The sequence below is a fragment of the Citrus clementina genome, unplaced genomic scaffold (genome assembly GCF_000493195.1).
Source record: "Citrus clementina cultivar Clemenules unplaced genomic scaffold, Citrus_clementina_v1.0 scaffold_6, whole genome shotgun sequence".
In the NCBI taxonomy this organism is placed as follows: domain Eukaryota; kingdom Viridiplantae; phylum Streptophyta; class Magnoliopsida; order Sapindales; family Rutaceae; genus Citrus; species Citrus x clementina.
In genome coordinates this window covers 17804362-17823504 of record NW_006262139.1, presented here as the reverse complement: position 1 = coordinate 17823504, position 19143 = coordinate 17804362, and the positions used below count along the sequence as shown (strand labels likewise).

The following is a 19143-nucleotide window of genomic DNA, read 5'->3' as shown; positions in this document are numbered from 1 at the left end:
CCAGTATATAAATGAGGGGGGAAATTTAAAAAAAAAAAAAAAAAGACAACAAGTGAGTTGATTTTTTTGCCTAAAAAAGTCACTATTATTAATTTTAATAAAATTGTCACTTGAATTGGATGATATTTTTTAAATCATTTTATAACCATCAACCTTCGGACTTTTTATAAGTCCAAAAGATAATTAGAATCATGAGGATAGTTTCACACTAAGGTAATGTGAATTTCTAATTCATCACTTACTCACTATATGGAATCAACTCACTAAAGTACCAAGTATAAGAAGCCGGCGGATAGACGGTAACATAAATTAATTTGTTGTTGAGAAAAGATAAGTATTTATCATAACTTCTTTGCCGCAATGCTTTAAAAATTAAATAAAAGCAACACATCACCAATTTAGAGAATAACTCTTAAGCTCCGTATGGTATTGCTGCGAAGTAGCTTAAAAGACACCATTATTGTGGACAAGAAGTTCTAGTTGTTGAGAGAAAGTTGATAAATATTTGGTAAATAATACCATTGGTAATAATAAAGTTATCAAGTAAAAATTATCTGTTATTCTTTCAATACTTTATTTTGAATAAACTACAGAGTTTTTACCCAAATACTTTGGTAGCTCAGCTGTCCAAGATGCTGAAGCAAATGTAACCCTAAAATATGAATTGGAAATTCTCCACCATTTTGGAAACAGTTTCTAGATTCAGAGAGAGTGAGCTATATACAAACTGTATAGACACACAGTAAACTACACGCATGGAATCAGAGTTCACTCTGACTTGTTTCTAAAGCATCCTATAACATGCATGAAATGACTGATTCCTGAAGAACAGTTTTTCAGTCCACTTCCATAAAAAAAGAAACAAAACATGATAACAGCGATATTTCAGTTTCATTTAAGAGAAAAAACATACACGGGCAATGGCATTGGCGACGCTCAATGCTGGGGATGGCACCACTAACAAGGTTACTTACTTCCAACTTCTTGGAAGAGCAGTGCTAGTGTCAGTCGCCTTTGGGAGCAGTCGCTGCTTCTAAGGAGGACAAGTGTCCCTTTTCTTTTCTTTTTTGTGCTTTATTAAATGTTTTTGTTATTGTTTTAGTTTTTACTTGTACCATAGATTATCAATCATAGTCTTTGTAACTGTTATAATTTTATTTTTACCCTCACAATTTTGATGAAAAAAGTCTTTTGCCTTGACAATAGTCTTTATTCTTTATGCTTAATTATTATTTTATCATTTCTTTCATTTTTTTTGAAAAAATCATATTTATTTAAGAATTTAAATCCACTGCAACATTTGTTTAACATGACAATAACAACTTTACGTAATTTTTTCACTCCAAATTTTATTTTTCTGAGATAAGATTTAAAAAAGAAACACCAATACACCATTATTATTTTTCAACTTCTTATTTTAACCCCTCTCTTTTATTATAATATCTACAAATAATTTGAGGTTAATATGTCCTCTTAATTGTCAGTGGAGTGGATTTAACTTATTTTGAACTTAAATTTTGATTTAGATATTCAAACTACTTCGTATAATTGATTTAGTAGATTCAAATAATCTTTTTATTATAAATATCAATGTTTTTATTAAGTAATTTAGTGACTTAGAGTGAAAAATTATTTTTACTTGTATAATTTGTTTAATAAATTTAATGTATAATAATGACTCCATATTTTTGTTCACAGACCTTTATTTTTTTGGTTAATTGTTTTCTTAGGAAAAAAATTCAACAAATATATAAAGGGTGATTGTGTTACAAAGAGCATTTAATAAAGCACAAAAATGAAAAGAAAAGGGACACTTGTCCCCCTTAGAAGCAGCGACTGCGTCAATCGCTCCAAAGGCGACTGACGCTAGCACTGCTCTTTCTTGGAAATTAGCAAACGCATGAATTTCTTCTCGGGTAAAGAGATGATGAGACAAATGCTGAAGATCCTGAAGGAGAAATTTTAGAATACTTCAAATGTATCATGTCAGGCACACAACAAGTAAATGATGCAATGATACGTTTGCATTTATTTTGAAAAATCAGCATTTAAGTGGTGGTTATATTAAATTCAACTACACATGTCATGTATGCATCAATTGGTTGTAATACATCAAAAATATTCTAGAATTTCTCCTGAAGCAGAGATGTTTGACTCAATTGGAATTGTATCGGATTCCGGAAGCATTGAAGATATGTTCTCTAATTGTTTGGCTACTTCTAACATTAATGGTCGTGCTTTTGTCTCATCCTTACAGTACTTTAGGGCCAATGACATGAATCTTTTCAGGTACTTAGATGAGTAGAGACTCATGCTCCTATCTATGATAGAGAACATCATCCCAATTTGTCATGCTTCATTTACATATACATGATGTAACATTCATGAAAAAAAAATGCTCATTACCATTATGAAGGAGAATAAAAGAGGATATTTAAAGAAAAGCATCAAGTGAAGTACGTCCCGGACAATGTTTCTACCATAAATATCACTCTTCTCTGTCAATTGTTGAGTCTAGAAGTACTCTGGATCAACATAAGCCCACATTGAAGACATGGGTTGAATGGTACACATACAACAAAGCAAGAAGCATATTTAAATGATATAATTATTCAATATTGTTATGAGATGGTACCCACAGGTGTGCCTTTGACAACAGTGGATACATGACCTACAACCCCATTAATATTTGGTACCGGTGCAAGCCTTGAGATTTCAAAATCAGAAACTTTTGGGGTGAATTTGGAGTCTAATAATATGTTGGTTGCCTTGATATCCCGGTGGATTATTGGTGGATCAGCTTCTGTATGAAGGTAGATAATGCCCTTTTGTTGAACCCAATACAATATGCAATCTCATAGCCAAACTCACATATCTTCTGAATCTAGATGTCATGTATGCATGTCACCAACAATGTTAAATTCACAGCCTAATACTAAAAATTGATCATTTTATTAAGGGAATCAGAACGATAGGCCATCCAGACTATGTTTATATTCGTTAGTGTTCAAAGATTCGCGCATCTACCCATGCAAACTATTAACCACAAATGTAACTTCAGCAAGAAATTACAGAAAGTATACCCGAGAGAAGATCTCGAAAGGAACCATTTGACATAAATTCATACACTAGTAAAAGACACCAAATAATGCATCTTGAAGTAGACTTTGATCAATAAGCTTATGAGTATAAATGCATTTAATTTTACCTAATTAACTAAGTTGTTAACTTATTAAAAAACATCAAGGTATTTTGAATTCGAAAAAAAAACCCTTGTGTATTTAAGCATTTGGAGGAAACTTAGAAGTGCCAATTTAAAAAATGTAGGTGTATTGCAGCATTATTCTTGACTATAATGCATGGTTAAGTTTGTTATGCCATGCATTTTTTTCTCAGAACAGAACTGGCTGATGTTATGGAGGGAACATGTTCTCCTTCTTCATCACAGTATCCAAGAACTGGTTGCAATGATGTAAACAACATTGAAGTTCTTTTTCAGTTTAATTCTCTCTAAACCTACAATGATCCTCGTTGTGCCCGCTGAGTGCCACAACTGTTTCATAGCTAAAATGCCTCTGTAAACCTTTCCATAGCCTCCTTAACCAACTTGAATGGTCAAACAAAAACAATTGGTGGCTTCTTCAAGTTTTATGAAACTGAATCTCTTGACATTATCAGCTTTGATTGGAATTCTTCGAACTGTTAAGAGAAAACATCATTACTATTCCAAGTCCATAAAAGAAGAGAAGGTAATAGTATAGGTGATTGTGACAGTTGTGAAAAAACTCACTAGACTGTCTCCCTGAAACTTCATTTTTGTACTTTGTGTTCTTTATGTCGAAAAGAACCACAGTGGCCAATGACACTGTAATTAGGCATGCAATCGACCCCAACACAATTCCAATCATGACACTTTTTCTCATTCCTGATTCTTGAGGGTCAAGCTTTACTGAAACAATACAAAGGAAAAAAAATAAAAAGAGAACAAAACTATGTGAGTTAACTATTTACAACAAGTCTCAAACAACAATACTTATCTGAAGTAGTAGCTTTATTTTTTAATTATCCCATACCATTTCCATAAGGTGAACGTAAAGTTGAGCAGTTCACGAGGGCCAAAGATATCATTTACAAGAGGATAAAGTGTTGCAAGTATGTCCCCGATCTGTTGCATCTCACTGGTATTAAAGGTATTGGTAGAATTATTGCTATACTGAGGGAAAAAACTTTAAGTAAAGCCTTAGCCTAGGATCTTTCTGCCACATAAATGATCTGATTGCCAGTTGATATAGAGCCAAGCCAATACTAGATATTATGTACACACGATAATTGTTAATGTATGGAAGAAAACTGGATATGCTAGGACTTCCCAAGCGTAATTTAACTCCAAGGGTCATAGCAAAAAAACAGGGAACATGAGATTCTGGGACAAATTCAAGATTCAGATACATAGGACGGGGCTGAGGTAGGCAGCTATTTGAAACATTATTTGAGCTTCCAGAAACCTCATCATCTCTGATTTTGAGTCCACATAATTGGACTACACTAAATTTATTTGCACAAAGAGGATTACGTTGAAGCTGTTGGGAAATTGGTGGGTGAAGCAAGGTCACAGCTAAAATGAAATTGGAAGAAAATAAAGAACAAGCACAAAAGAGGACATAAGAAAATTACGTGGTTCGGCTTTTAGCTTACGTCCACGGGCAAAGACAGAAGAAAAATATTTCACTAGTAATATGAGGATTACAAGTATTGTAATATTTTGCTCACTACCCAGAACCCAAATACACTCATTCTCTCACTCACTAGATTCACAAGAACTTTATAATTTTAAGTTCTTAAAAATTACTCAAGCACTCTCATTTCTTTCTCACAAAAATTGAATGCAAAACGAAATGGAGAGCTCCATTTTTATAGCAAAAATTTTGCTATTAAAATATTATTATTATTTTTAACCGCCTTTGATTTTTCTTGTCAAAGTTTCTTTTTTTCTTTCCTTGGGCGGCACCTCCTTAGACTTCAATTTGGGTGGCTTTCTTTCCATTTCTTTTTCTTCTTCAAACATTTTGGCACCACTAAAAATGGTGGGTCGTGTTGAAAATGTTAATGGTTTGGCACCACCCATCTAGAAAGGTGGTGCCACATTGTCCCACTTGGTGTCAACCATAACTTTGACATGCTTTGTACTGTTTGAACACTTGAAACACATTGGATATACCCAAACATCTCCTGGAATAATCATCAATGAAAGTCACCATATACTTTGCACCTCTCATAGATATGTCTGGTGATTCTCAAATATCAGAATGAACCAAGTCTAGAATGTATTTACTTCTAAAAACAGATCTACTGAACTTTAATCTATATTGTTTACTTGTAACACAATGCTCGCAAAATGGTAAGTTTACCGATTTGAGCCCTGGAAGCAATTTTCGCTCAGAGAGAATCTTCAAATTTTGTTATGACATGTGGCCGAGTTTGAGGTGCCACATCATCGTTGATTCTTCTCTATTTGGCGCGACACACGCATCAGCTTCCTATAGTGTTTTCCCTTTAAGCATGAGCAGATTAGCACCGATCTTTTATGTCTTCATCAATACAATCGCACCTCTAGTAATCTTCATGATCACATTTTCAACATGAGTTTTGCACCCATGATTATCTATTTGTCCCAAAGACCGTTGACATGTTGTACCTCCCCAATTGTGTGAATTGTACCATCAAATATTTTTATTTTGATAGTACCAATGCCAGTGATCTCCAAGGCATGATCATCTCTCATATATACAGATCCTCCTAAGATAGGTTCATATGTGTGGAATCATTCTCTCTGAGAGGTCATGTGCTAGATATCTCCTGAGTCTATTAGCCAGACGTCAGATAGCTTGAAACAGTTGTTACCTCGTTGTAAAGAATTTCACCATTATCCGAGGTATTTGCTACACACCCCTGAGCATTTGATGACTTAGGTTCTTTGCCCTCTCTTATGTTCTGGTTGTTCCAACAGTCTTTCTTCACGTGCCTTTTTTTTGCCACAGTTGCAGCATTTAATATTCTTCTTACTTTTGGATTTTGATCTACTATGATTGTAACTCCCACTAGGGCCACGTTATGTTGATCTCTCTCTCGTCACCGATAGCGCTTCTGCTTATTGCGAATTTACTTGTATGTCTTCCTTACTTTTCCGTTTGCTCTCCTCATTTAATACAAAGGTTGCAACATCATCAAAAACTAAATTGTTCGCTAGATTATTGTTTATCAGGTTGATGATGAGTTGATCATATGAATCTGGTAGACTTTGAAGTAGAAGCTCTGCACGTTCATTTTCCTTAATTTTATGACCTAACATTGTAAGTTGTGAAAATATAGTCTTCAAGGTGTTGATGTGGTCAGTCACCGATGTAGATTCTGCCATTCGAAGAATGTAAAGTCTCATCTTTAAAGAGATCTTGTTATGCAGTGACTTGACCTCGTATAATTTTGTAAGAGTATTTCATATTTCTTTTACTGTTTTTTTCTCTTCTACACTGGATAACACCACATTTGTAAGTGTCAGGTGTAGATCAACAATGACATTGTCGTCCATGTCATTCCATTTATCATCATCAGTTATCTTCATGAGCCTTTCTCCAATTGCTGCCAAGCAATTATTTTTCCTCAATACAATTTTTATTTTCCACAAAGAAAAATTATTTCGGTCGAACTTCTCAATTTCGTATTTTGCCGCCATCGTTTTTCACCACAAATTAACTTTGCTAGGATCGACTCACATTATTTCATGTGAACAGTAACCGTATACGTGAATAGTACCGTATATGTGAACAGTACTGTATACGTGAATAGTATCCCGACTCCAAAAAATACAGCCAGTAGCTTTGATACCATTGTTGGAAAATTAGTTGGTGAAGCAGAGCCACAACTAAAATGAAATTGGAAGAAAATAAAGAACAAGCACAAAAGAAAACACCAGAAAATTATGTGGTTCGGCTTTTAGCCTACGTCCACGGGCGAAGACAGAAGAAAAATATTTCACTAGTGATATTAGGAATACAAGTATTTTAATATTTTGCTCACTACCTAGAACTACAATACACTCAATCTCTCACTCACTAGATTCACAAGAACTTTATAATTTTAAGTTCTTAAAAATCACTTAAGCTCTCTCTTTTCTTTGTCACAAAAATTGAATGCAAAAACGAAATGGAGAGCTCCCTTTTTATAACCAAAATTTGACTATTAAAATATTATTATTATTTTTAACCACTTTTGATTTTTCTTGACAAACTTTCCTTTTTCTTTCCTTGGGCGGCATCTCCTTGGACTTCAATTTGGGTGGTTTTCTTTCCATTTCTTTTTCTTCTTCAAGCATTTCGGCACCACCAAAAATGGCAGGCCGTGTTGAAAATGTTAATGGTTTGGCATGACTTTGACAAAAGCCTATACATCCAGTGATTAGACTTCATCAAAAACATTTCTTTGCAAGAAGCATTCACGGACATTTCACAAGGAAATATGATCACTACTACAAAATGAGGTTTTTGTGACAGAATTTTGTTATTAGAAGTTTGGAATTGACAAAGTCTTGTGACAGATATATGTGGATTAGATTTTTTGACAGATAGAACCAGGCACAAGCTTGAGGTTTGAAAATTTTGATTATTTTAACAAAAATTAGTGACAGAACTCTATCACAGAATGATAATCAAAGTGCTTCCTGACATAATTTTTGTCATGGAATTAAATCTTCATGCCACGTCGACATGAATAAAAAATGAATTTATTTATTTTTTTATATTTTATTCCACATCAGCACTAAATAAGAACATCAATTTTTAAATTTTTAGTAAGACTTGACAAAATTCTGTCAAATAAATTAACTATATAGAACTTATTTTGCCACGTATGCAAATAAAAAATTAATATTCTATTAAAATTTTTTTTTGTGATATATAATGGCGCCTAAATTTTAGGCGCGTATTTCTTTAGCCTTTTTCACAAATTATTATTAAAAGATTCTCCTGAATTAAAACTGTGTAGTTTTATATAGAGTAAACTACGTCGTTTTACTAAATAACAAGGGAAAGGCTGTAACTATTTTGACTTAGAAAATTTTTTCTCCTCTCATTCTCTATACTCGGCAACCTTCACTCTCAGTAAAAAAAAAAAAAGAATATACTTCATGCTCCAATTCGGAATTCTAGTATTTGCAGAAACAAAATCAATTCTCTGCACTTAAAGACGGAATTTGGGACCGGTTTCGAAAGCTTCTATTTTGGTTAAAGAAAATTCATGGTTCGAAGGATGATTGGCGTGACCTACTGCAGCTTTTAAAGTTTATCCTACAATTTTAGGTAAAAGCAGAATCACTTTTTAGTTCTCGCTCTATCTCTCTCGCTTTTTTTTTTTTCACGTTTGTGCTGATTATGCCTAAATTTAGTGGTGCCAATGATTTTGGGACCTAGGGTTTTCAAAGCTTTTTGTCTCTTTATGCAAAATTGTTTGGCTTCGTTGCTAAGGGAAACATTTGTGGGGAACACATTGAATTAAAAATGAGAGTGTGGTCCCTTTTGATTCTTGGGTATTTGAAAATTTGCACATTTTGAGGTTTTTAATAGACAAAAGACTACAGATTTGTGCTTTTGTATTTATAAACTATGGTAAAATTTCAGTAGTTTTGTATAATGATAGTGGTCCCTTGAAGCTCCACTTATATTGAATTGGGTTTTTTATTTCAGAATACAAGTGTTAGTTTTCTTTTTTGGCTTATTTCATAACTGATGTGGTTCCAATCTTTGTGTTCGACTTTTTGTTGGCTAATGAAATTGTGGTCCCTTTTTCTTTCACAACCATAAGAAAGTACACTTAGAAAAAAATATTATTTGATATTCTAATTTATTTGTATTGCAATTACAAGAAAAATGAGAATTCAATAGATGCATAAATTAAAAGAAATGATGATTCATTACAGATGACGGTAGTAGTAGTAGAGTAAATAAAATGAGAGGAATTATTTTCTAAAGTTTGTTTGCTACATTTTAAGGTAATTTACTTTTTTTGATCTTGGCACATATAGCTTTTTGTATTTTCTAAAATTCCCTTGCAATGACAATTAAATTTAAGCTCTCTGGAGTTAAATATTTGTTTTGTTTCATATTATGAGATTTTGTTCTTGGCTTCAGGCTTGTCTTGGTTACTGCTGCTTTGTAGAGTTGTGGAGTTTTACGGTGCTTCTAGTTTTCAAAAAGGTAATTTCTTCATTATAAGTTATTTTGTGTGAATTGAGTTGATTTGATTTAGAAAATTTTCTCTTGCATTGAGTTATTTCCTTTTATTTGGATTATTTAATGTTGATTTTTAATAATATTATATGTTTATGTGTTAATTATAATTTTGCCTTTGTGTTTGGAATATAGCATGTGCTACATGACCCCTTTACTAATACAACACTGATGAATAATTTATTTATGTGCTTTTAGTGCAAAGTATGTTAATTATAGTTTTGTCTTTGTGTTTGGAATATAGCATGTGCTAGATGACACCTTTACTAATACAACAATGATGAATAATTTATTTATGTGCTGTTAGTAAAAAGTAGAGCTTTTGCAGATGGTTTCAAGTAATAATTCATACTTTGTAGTTGATAGTTCATATGTTTTGGATTTATTAGAAAATCAAGTAACTATTAAAGATGTACAACTAATTAACATCCTTATTCTTAACACTTTGCATGACAAATTATAGCCACCTTCTTCATTCCTTAAAAAAAGTTGGAAAAATAAAATGTACACAAGTACAGAGCAAAAGTTTTTTTGACTGAAATTAATAGTAAAAGTAGTAAAAGATAAGGAAAACAGTGTCATAAAAATTGTTCATATAAAAAATATGTTCAAAATCAAAAGAGAATATAGTAAAAATTGGTCCAAAGTATCAAAATATTAAAGTGACAGAGCTAATTCATAAAAGAATATGTTTTATTGGTAAAAGCTACAAGCACCTATTACATAAACTATGTTTTTAAACAATTATTTCTTATATTCAAATATCCAAATTGTTGTTTCATGATTTATTCGGAAAAATAATGATTAATGACTAATATAGGAATAGTAAGGAAGTACTACTTAATAATACTATTATCTTTTATTTTATTTAACATAATGGCAATCCAATTAATTTCTTCCCACCTATGTGAGTCAAGCCTTAGATCTCTTGTTTTTAATATAAGAAAGTTTACATTCCAAATAAATGGCACCCACTATTATTACTATTACTTAAATTTTTTTTTATCTTTCTACTCCTATTATATAATTAATACTCATTAAATTAATTAAATAATTAAATATATCATGTCTTTTCAGGGAGATATTTTCTACTTCATACAATGGATAAATCATGGATGTCATCCAATAGGCAGTCCATTGCTTATGAAAAAGGGGTTGCCAGCTTTATTAAGTATGCCATTAAAAATTCTGATAACCCTAACTTTATAAGGTGTCCATGTGAAAAATGTGTGAACATGATATATCGAACACCTCGAGAGGTAGTAGATCATCTATTTGTGAATGGTATTGATGGAAGTTACAAAGATTGGTCTTGGCATGGAGAGAAGACAACATTCTCATGCGAAGACCACTATAATGACCAAAATACCAACAATGACTTTGCTGCCACTGTTGAAATGGTGCATGATGCATTTAGATATTGTGATAATGATGTTGAGTCATTGAGGGATTTATTAGAAGATGCTGAGAAGCCTTTATATCCTGGTTGTAGTAAATATACAAAGTTATCTGGTTTGTTGAAATTATACAATGTAAAAGGGAGATATGGGTGGTCAGATAAAAGTTTTTCAGAATTGCTCATTTGTCTTCAAGATATTTTTCCAGAAGATAATCTATTACCTTTATCAATTTATGAGGCTAAAAAAACAATGAGTGTATTGGGTGTGCAGTATGAGAAAATACATGCATGTCCTAATGATTGTATTCTCTATCGAAAGAACTACGAGAATCTTGTTGAATGCCCTTCTTGTGGGCAATCAAGATGGAAGAATCAAAGTAAGCACATAGATAAAAAAAAACTGAAGGTTCCTGCAAAAGTCCTGTGGTATTTTCCTATCGTTCCTAGGTTGAGACGCTTGTTTCAATCTCCTGAAACTGCAAAAGACTTAACTTGGCATGCACATGGTAGAGAAAATGATGGTATGCTTCGTCATCCTGCTGACTCTCCTTCATGGAAATTAGTTGACAAATTATGGCCTGATTTTGCCTCTGAGATTAGAAATGTTAGGTTTGCTCTTTGTTCTGATGGGATCAATCCTTTTGGTACCCTCAGTAGCCAGTATAGTTGCTGGCCAGTTATACTTGTTAATTATAACCTTCCACCTTGGTTGTGCATGAAAAGAAAGTTCTTGATGTTGTCTTTGTTGATCTCTGGGCCGCGACAACCCGGAAATGATATTGATGTTTACTTAGCACCATTGATTGATGATTTGAAAATTTTATGGGATGTGGGCATTGAAGCCTATGATGCGAGTAAGCAAGAGTCTTTCATTTTACGTGCCATGTTAATGTGGACTATAAGCGACTTCCCTGCATATGGTAATTTATCTGGTTGTGTTACAAAGGGATACTATGCTTGTCCAATTTGCAAGGAAGGAACTGCTGCACAGTGGCTGTCGCATAGTAATAAAATGGTATATATGGGCCACCGACGATTTCTTCCACGTGGTCATTCTTTTAGAGACAAAACAAGAGTATTTAACAATAAGGTAGAGACTGAGTTCCCTCCTAAACCATTGACTGGTGAGCAAATTTTAAAGATGGTTGATGGCATTAACTGCACATATGGGAAGAACAAGAAAAAAATGAAACGAAAAAAGGGGGTAAGTAGTGTAAAAGGTGATGTGAAGGTGTGTTATAAAAAGAAATCAATTTTTTTTGAGCTTGTGTATTGGAAACATTTACTTGTTCGACATCAATTAGATGTGATGCATATTGAAAAAAATGTATGTGAGAGCATTTATGGCACTCTATTAAATATTCCGGGTAAGACTAAAGATGGTCTTAAAGCAAGATTAGATCTTGTAGAGTTAAAGATTAGGCCTGAGTTAACTCCAAAAAATGAGGGAAGTAGTACAGTTTTACCACCAGCTTGTTTCACATTAAGCAGAGAGGAGAAAATGAAGTTTTGTCAAACCTTAGTAGATATCAAAGTCGCTGAAGGATATTGTTCAAACTTGAAAAATCTTGTATCTATGTCAGATTTGAAGCTTCATGGATTAAAATCTCATGATTGTCATGTCCTAATGCAACAAATCTTACCCTTAGCAATAAGGTCAATTTTACCAGAACATGTTAGATGTGCCATCATAAGACTTTGCTTTTTCTTCAATTCTTTGTGCACTAATGTCGTTGACCCAAATAAGCTTGATCAATTACAACTTGACATCGTTGAAACTCTGTGTGTGTTGGAAAAAACCTTTATGCCTTGCTTTTTCGACATCATGATTCATTTGACTGTTCACCTAGTAGAAGAAGTTAGGCTTTGTGGTCCGGTGTGTCTTAGGTGGATGTACCCATTTGAAAGGGAAATGAAACCTTTGAAAGGTTATGTCCGTAATCGCAACCGTCCTGAAGGATGCATAGCTCAGTGTTACATGGTTGAAGAAGCAATGGAATTTTGTGCTGATTTCCTATCAGTTTTAAATGCAATTGGAAATCCCCCTGGACAAAAAGACATGATATTAATTGAAAAGCCTTTAACAAGTGGAGTAATGGTAGAAGTTCGTCATGAACTGTTGGAGCAAGCACATCGTTATGTGTTACAAAACACAGCAGAGGTTCAACCTTATATTGAGTAAGAATCTTTTAACTTTTTGATATGCTTTGTCATTTAAAACTTATAATTTATAAAGATTCATGTCCATGTTACTTTTTTTTAGTGAACACATGAGGTGGTTAAAGAAACAATATCCTCGTAAATCAAAAAATACAAAATGGTTACAAGACCAGCACCATCGCACCTTTACTTACTGGTTGGATGAGAAGGTTTGTTGCTGTCCAAGTTCTTTTAAATAAGGAAAATCTTTACCCTTTTAGTAATACAATACTAATAAATCTAATACATGTAGGTGTCAAACGCACAATTAAATGATGAATTAGTTTCAAATTCATTGTGGTGGTTATCACAAGGACCTCGCCCAAATGTGATTAAATATCCAGGGTATCTCATAAATGGGTTTTATTTTCTAGCACGAGATCGAGATACGAATCGAGTGACTCAAAATAGTGGTGTAACTATTGTGGCAAACACAATGCAAATTGCAAGTGCTAAAGACAAAAATCCTGTAGTTAGTGACATGACATATTATGGGGTTATCAATGAGATATGGGATATTGATTATACTATGTTCAAGGTGTTGGTGTTTATGGTTGATTGGGTTGACAGTGGCAACGGTGTTCATGTTGATGATCTTGGTTTCACCTCTGTTGAACTTGATCGGATAGGTCACAAAAATGATTTGTTTATCTTAGCTTCTCAAGCAAAACAAGTATTTTATGTTCCTGATCAACGTGATGAACGTCTTTCAGTTGTGTGTGCTATGGCCCAAAAGGTCAATGAATCTATGGCAAATAAAGTTGAGGGAGACAACATCATTGAACATCCTCCCTTTTTAAATGAAGCACCAACAGTTAATTCGTTTGATAAGGAAGATGATGATGTTAAAATCTATCATCGTCCAGGCTGGCCAAGTGTTAGAGTTGATAATTAACAATCAACAGAATATGGCATATTAAATTCACATTATAGTAAGTGTTTTTTTAGCAGTAATTAATATTGTTAGTTTTATTTTTATTAAATTTTTTCAGTGGTTGTTAATACATTCATTATCTATGATTAATGTTTATTTTTTATTTTGTAGTTAAAATTTTCTGTTAAGCTTGACCAATACTAATGATTTTTATGTTTCTTTTCTAACAGAATGTGTGAATCAGAAAACAATGCTTATGGTGGTGAAAATAATGATAGTGATCCATTGGATCTTAATGGTCGACCTTCAAGAGGAATCACTAAAAAAGCTAGTGTATTTAAAAGACAATCAAATAGTGGTCAGATCGTGGTTGAATATAATGAAAGAGGAATTCCTTGTGGAGCTGAGGCCATTGACATGGACCAAACTATTGGTATGTTGGCACGTCAAGTGATACCTATCGTGTACAATGATTGGCGTAAAGTTCCTCAAATTTACAAAGAAGAGTTATGGAAATACATCCAGGTAATGTTTCAAGTATTTAAAAAACTTAAAGGAGAATCAGTTTTGTAGTTAATTCTTTAGGTCAATAAAAGGATAATAGTTTACTTGATGTGTGTAAACCTCTGTATAGTTCTATATGAAGCATGAATTTTCAGATTGTGATATTGATTTTGGTTGATACAATGCTTTTTGAAAATGATAACAACTTATGGTTTGATTATTTACAATTTTATTCCTATCATTTAAAAATATAAAGAGTTTCACATGTTGTTTTCAGTTATTCATTTTTTCAGCATGTTTAATTGTAGAAACTATTTAAAGTGGATGTATGCTCCAAAAAACAAGTTATCATGCAAATGGGAACAGCACATAGACAGTTTCGTCACAACTTGTATGTCACTTATATTGTCCCGAACAAGCATAATCGTAGAGAATTACAGAAACCGCCATTGAACTATCAGTATATCAAAGATCATCATTGGAAAGAGTTTGTGGATCAAAAACTATCACATAATTTTGAGGTATTGATACAGGTTATGCCACTCTTATCATTGTATCTTTGCTATAGTCTATATGTAATGTCTATGTTTTACAATCATTTCAATGTATAGGAGCAACGGAGAAGAGCACAAGATGCTCGAAAGCAGAACCAGTATAATCATAGCTTGGGTTCTGGTGGTTATAAGAGGGTAGTTAAGAAAATTGTAAGTGATAACTTATTTCAAAATTAATTGTCTCAATTGTGAAGTTTCAATTAATAATTAAATTAATTATTAACCTTCTTTTTATTTCATGTAATTAATTCTTGATACTTTTCTAAATAGATGAAAGAGACAGGCCTATCTGAATTACAAATTGATAGAAGCATTTTATGGAAAGAGGGACGCAAAAGCAAGTCTGGAGAGTTTAAATCTGAAGCATTACCCATTGTTAATAAGATTGTAAGAATTATTGATGTTGTTCATGAATTTATACTATTTTTTGAGGGAAAATTTGGAAATTATGTTGGATTCATTAATATTTGGTTTCGGTTTTAGGATAATTTGGCTAGGGAAGTAAAGAAAGGAGTAATGAAAGTTGAGGGAAGGGATGATATTCTTGCTAAAGCATTAGGCAAACCTCCTGTTACTGGCCATATGCAAGGCTTAGGGAAGTTTATTACTGCTTCAATGTACTTTGATACTGTGAAAACTAATTGTTCAATAAATGCAGAAGGAAACATTTTTCAAGAGACATTATGTGAAATTAACAGTCAACTAAAACATATTTCTGCACATTTGAATGTAAGTGGCAAGGATTCTGAAGGTGTGAGTTCTAATATGAAGATTAGTGGTAAGAAGGTTGGCCAGCAATTAGATATAGATGCTGTCTCCTCAGATAATGATGATGTAAGTATATGATATGTTACTCCTTCACTTATTCTATTTTATGCTTGATGTTCTGAGTGTTTTTAGATGTAAGTTAAACCAATTTTGAATTTCTTCATGGTTTATTATATAGATAATTTGTTTTATGCTGATCATTTTTTAATTTTATGAGATAGGAAGATGATTTGAATGAAAAACAGCTTAAAAAAAGAGCTTACAATGTCATTGAAAATGAGGAAAGCAAAAAAAGAGCGATCAATGTGGAAGAAGAAAGTGACAGTCATAAAGCCATGCCGCCTGTTGGCATTGAAGAAGCCTCCCCAGATTATAAAATCTTATGCCATGTAATTAGAATACGTTAGATAATTTAAATTAGCTAGCCATTTTTCTTTTAATTTATGAATGAAAATTAACATAAATTTACATTTCTTGACTTAGGGTGATGAAACCATTATACGGATGAAGATTAGTGAAGATATTGAACACATTCTTTCTCAGGCAGAAGAGCATTCTAGAATTCTGAAAATGAAAAGATGCGAAGAAATTGAACGGTTTCTTACCATGGCACAAGAGCTTCTTAGGTTTCAAGGAAAGAAAGTATATTTTGAGGATTTGATTTATGGACAATGTGATATCAACACATACATAACGATAGAGGATTGTAGTGTGTTGGCATACTTCGAGGAGTTGACAGTGAATTGTCTCATGATATGGACAATGTAAAGAAGATTGAGATTTCTTGCGAGCTTATGTTTTAATTATTAATTATTGTATAACTTATTAAATTTTCGTTTGTACAGGAAGTTATATGAGGAACTAAAGAAGATTGGGATGACGATGAAGTATAAATTCATAAATCCAGCTGCTGTCTCGCTTTCTGGTCGAGCAAATACCAATAAATCTCGAATTGATAGAACGAAAATCATTGTATCCCAATTGGAAGGAATTCAATCTGGACAGTTATGCTTCATGCCTTATAATCCTAAGTAAGTACTTGAGCCTTATTATTTTATTTAATCACATTACTTTTTTAAGAAAATCCTTTACTAAAATTAAAGTTTGATTTGTTGTAGATTTCATTGGGTCCTTATTGTTATTGACATGGATTCTAATACAATATACTATTTGGATCCAATGCGACAACCAATGCATATGGATCTAAGGCTTCTTTTGAATAAGTAAGTGAAATTTTATATGTTTCCACATATGTTTATGACATTAAAGGTATGTTTTGACAATTTCTACCATGGATAATCATACATTCTGCAGTGCCATGGCAAGACTTAATGTTAAAGAATCAGCTTCAAGTAATAAAGTTAAAGTTAATTGGGCTACAGTGAAGGTAAAAGTAATTAATTATTAATTATCATGCACATTTGAGTTCAAATGATAAATATTCTTAACATACAGTTAATTGAATAATTTTTTAGGCACCGAGACAACCCGGCAATGTCGAATGCGGGTTTTATGTCATGTCCTATATGCAAGATATCATTGCTGATAACAGTGTTCTAAAAGAAGATGTAAGTATGCATTTTTTATGATGTAGTACTATATTTATATAATAGCTAATTTATTTGAATTTGTTTATAGTTCTTTGGAAAGAAAACTTATAATGAAGAAGAGATTGATGAAATCCGTAAGGAGTGGGCATCCTTTGTCTTGGAAAAGTTGTGATTATGTCAGGTATGTGATATAAATATCCGTTGAAAGTTGGCTTTTTCATACTACGAATATACAAAAGAGAGTATTAGGTATCAGATATTCACTTTAGTTTTCATAAGTAATTATTCCCTCATTTCCATTTTTCTTTAAGTATATTTGTATTAATTAGAATATTATAGTTTATAGGCAATAGAATAGTTTGACTTTGTTGTTAACTAATGTTTTTTAATATTTGTAAGCATTCTAAGTGCTTAGGCTTTTTTAGGTTTCTGTTTACATATTTTTGTTGGCTAATGCTTGTTTTTTTTTGTTTGTTTTGGTGTTGTTTTTTTTTGGGGGGGGTGGGGGGGGGGGGGGACAATTTGTAAGCATACTGTGAATAAAATTTGGTCCATTTGAAGATTAATGTACATTTATGTATTTGTAACTAAGCAGCATTTCAAAATTTCATTACATTGATGCATTTTCTTTTATTTCTATGTATGCAGGAGCTTGTTGCTGTTGTTCATTGCTTATATATGCTACTGGTGATCAGGCGATTAACATACATTGATGTTTCTTTTTGGGGTCAATTTCGATATTTTAAGCTGTATATTTTTGGTAGTTATCTCTTAGTTAACTGATCAATGTATATGTTTATTACCTGGATTGAATTTATCTTCTACTTTATATTTTGGAATACTAGATATAAATATATGTATGTTGGATTATACTTTATAAAAATTTATTATGTGATTTACTGAACCAATTTGTATTTTTTTTAATTGTAATGGATTTATTTTAGAATTTTATTATTTAGGAATAGTAAAAAAAGGATAATTGAAATTGAAAAATATCTATCATGCATGCACATGTGATAGAATATATTTCCACCGTGACAAAAATCTATCATCCACTTGTGACAGAAATGATTGCCACGTTACCATAATGTTAGTAGCCACATCATATGCCACGTTTGCAAATTATTCCACATGTACAAATATGTCAGATTCCACATCAATTATATTAAAAAAAATTATAATTAACATGTCAGCCAATTGTGGGGCCATATATGCCAACTCAATTGCCAAATAAGATGCCACATCAACAAAATACTGTGCATATACGTTGCCATGTGTGAAAGTATATTTTTAACATTGTTTCTTGACAGTTATTTTCTGTCACAAAACAATAAATATTCTGTCACAACATTCTTACTGTGGCTTTTGTGACAAAAAATAATTATGTCAGTAACATTATTTGTGATAGAATAATTCTATCAGAAATGATCAGTTTTGTAGTAGTGGATGTTTCCAATCAAAAATGAAAAAAATTAACATAAAAGAACCAATTGTACATTTCCAACTGATTAGTCAACTACATTTGCTGCATGGACTTAGATGTGAAAGTAAAGACTTGGAGCATTTCCAATGAAAGATAGTCACCATCAAAATGACAGAAGTAACGGAAAATCAATGCTTGCAAACGCTCGAAGGATTCATCAACTTCTGTAATTAATCGTATGCTACTGCCTTAATCTCATTCAAATTTCCTAAAATGATGCACAATAGTCTGATTTGCAAAATATGGGAGAATATCAAAGAAATTGATGAAGGCATAAAAAAAAGGCTATAATTGTAATACCCGAATTTTTTGTTAAAAGAAAAAAGAATTATGAGAGGAGAAGAATGGTTTAATGTAGAAACTTTCTTCTCTTATATCCCTAATTAAAATTCATAGGATAATTATGGAAAATATCTATTCTTTCCAAAGTTAATAGGGTTTCCTATGGTTCCCTATAAATTCATACTTTTTGTTCCCTCTTCCATAACTCTAAATTTACAGTGGCATTTTTCTATTCTCTCAACTGCTCATTAC

At 32.4% G+C, this 19143-nt stretch overlaps 1 protein-coding gene across 4 annotated transcripts; it reads left to right on the top strand.

Moving 5' to 3' along the window:
• The first annotated feature begins 8105 nt into the window (after nucleotides 1–8105).
• Nucleotides 8106–17964, top strand: LOC18038159. Of its 4 annotated transcripts, none has more exons than XM_024181887.1 (16): nucleotides 8108–8351; nucleotides 9180–9245; nucleotides 10356–12855; nucleotides 13981–14275; nucleotides 14563–14775; nucleotides 14866–14958; nucleotides 15079–15195; nucleotides 15292–15642; nucleotides 15798–15965; nucleotides 16060–16340; nucleotides 16422–16607; nucleotides 16695–16799; nucleotides 16891–16963; nucleotides 17052–17144; nucleotides 17215–17307; nucleotides 17775–17964. In XM_024181887.1, exons 3-15 carry the CDS (start codon nucleotides 10379–10381, stop codon nucleotides 17296–17298), a joined length of 4536 nt encoding a protein of 1511 aa, XP_024037655.1. In that variant the 5' UTR covers nucleotides 8108–8351; nucleotides 9180–9245; nucleotides 10356–10378; the 3' UTR covers nucleotides 17299–17307; nucleotides 17775–17964. The 4 variants fall into 4 exon arrangements, with proteins under 4 accessions (XP_006429639.2, XP_024037656.1, XP_024037655.1 ...); XM_024181889.1 differs by having other exon boundaries at nucleotides 8115–8351; nucleotides 11624–12855; XM_006429576.2 differs by lacking the exon at nucleotides 15798–15965 and having other exon boundaries at nucleotides 8106–8351.
• The last annotated feature ends 1179 nt before the right edge of the window (nucleotides 17965–19143 follow it).

Excerpts from the sequence above, each read along its gene's own strand:
- LOC18038159 (XM_024181887.1), top strand. The coding sequence starts at position 10,379 with ATGGATAAATCATGGATGTCATCCAATAGGCAGTCCATTGCTTATGAA. Across the intron at positions 14,959-15,078 it reads AGAGGGTAGTTAAGAAAATT|ATGAAAGAGACAGGCCTATC; the intron begins GTAAGTGATAAC and ends TTTTCTAAATAG. Across the intron at positions 16,608-16,694 it reads TTCATGCCTTATAATCCTAA|ATTTCATTGGGTCCTTATTG; the intron begins GTAAGTACTTGA and ends GATTTGTTGTAG.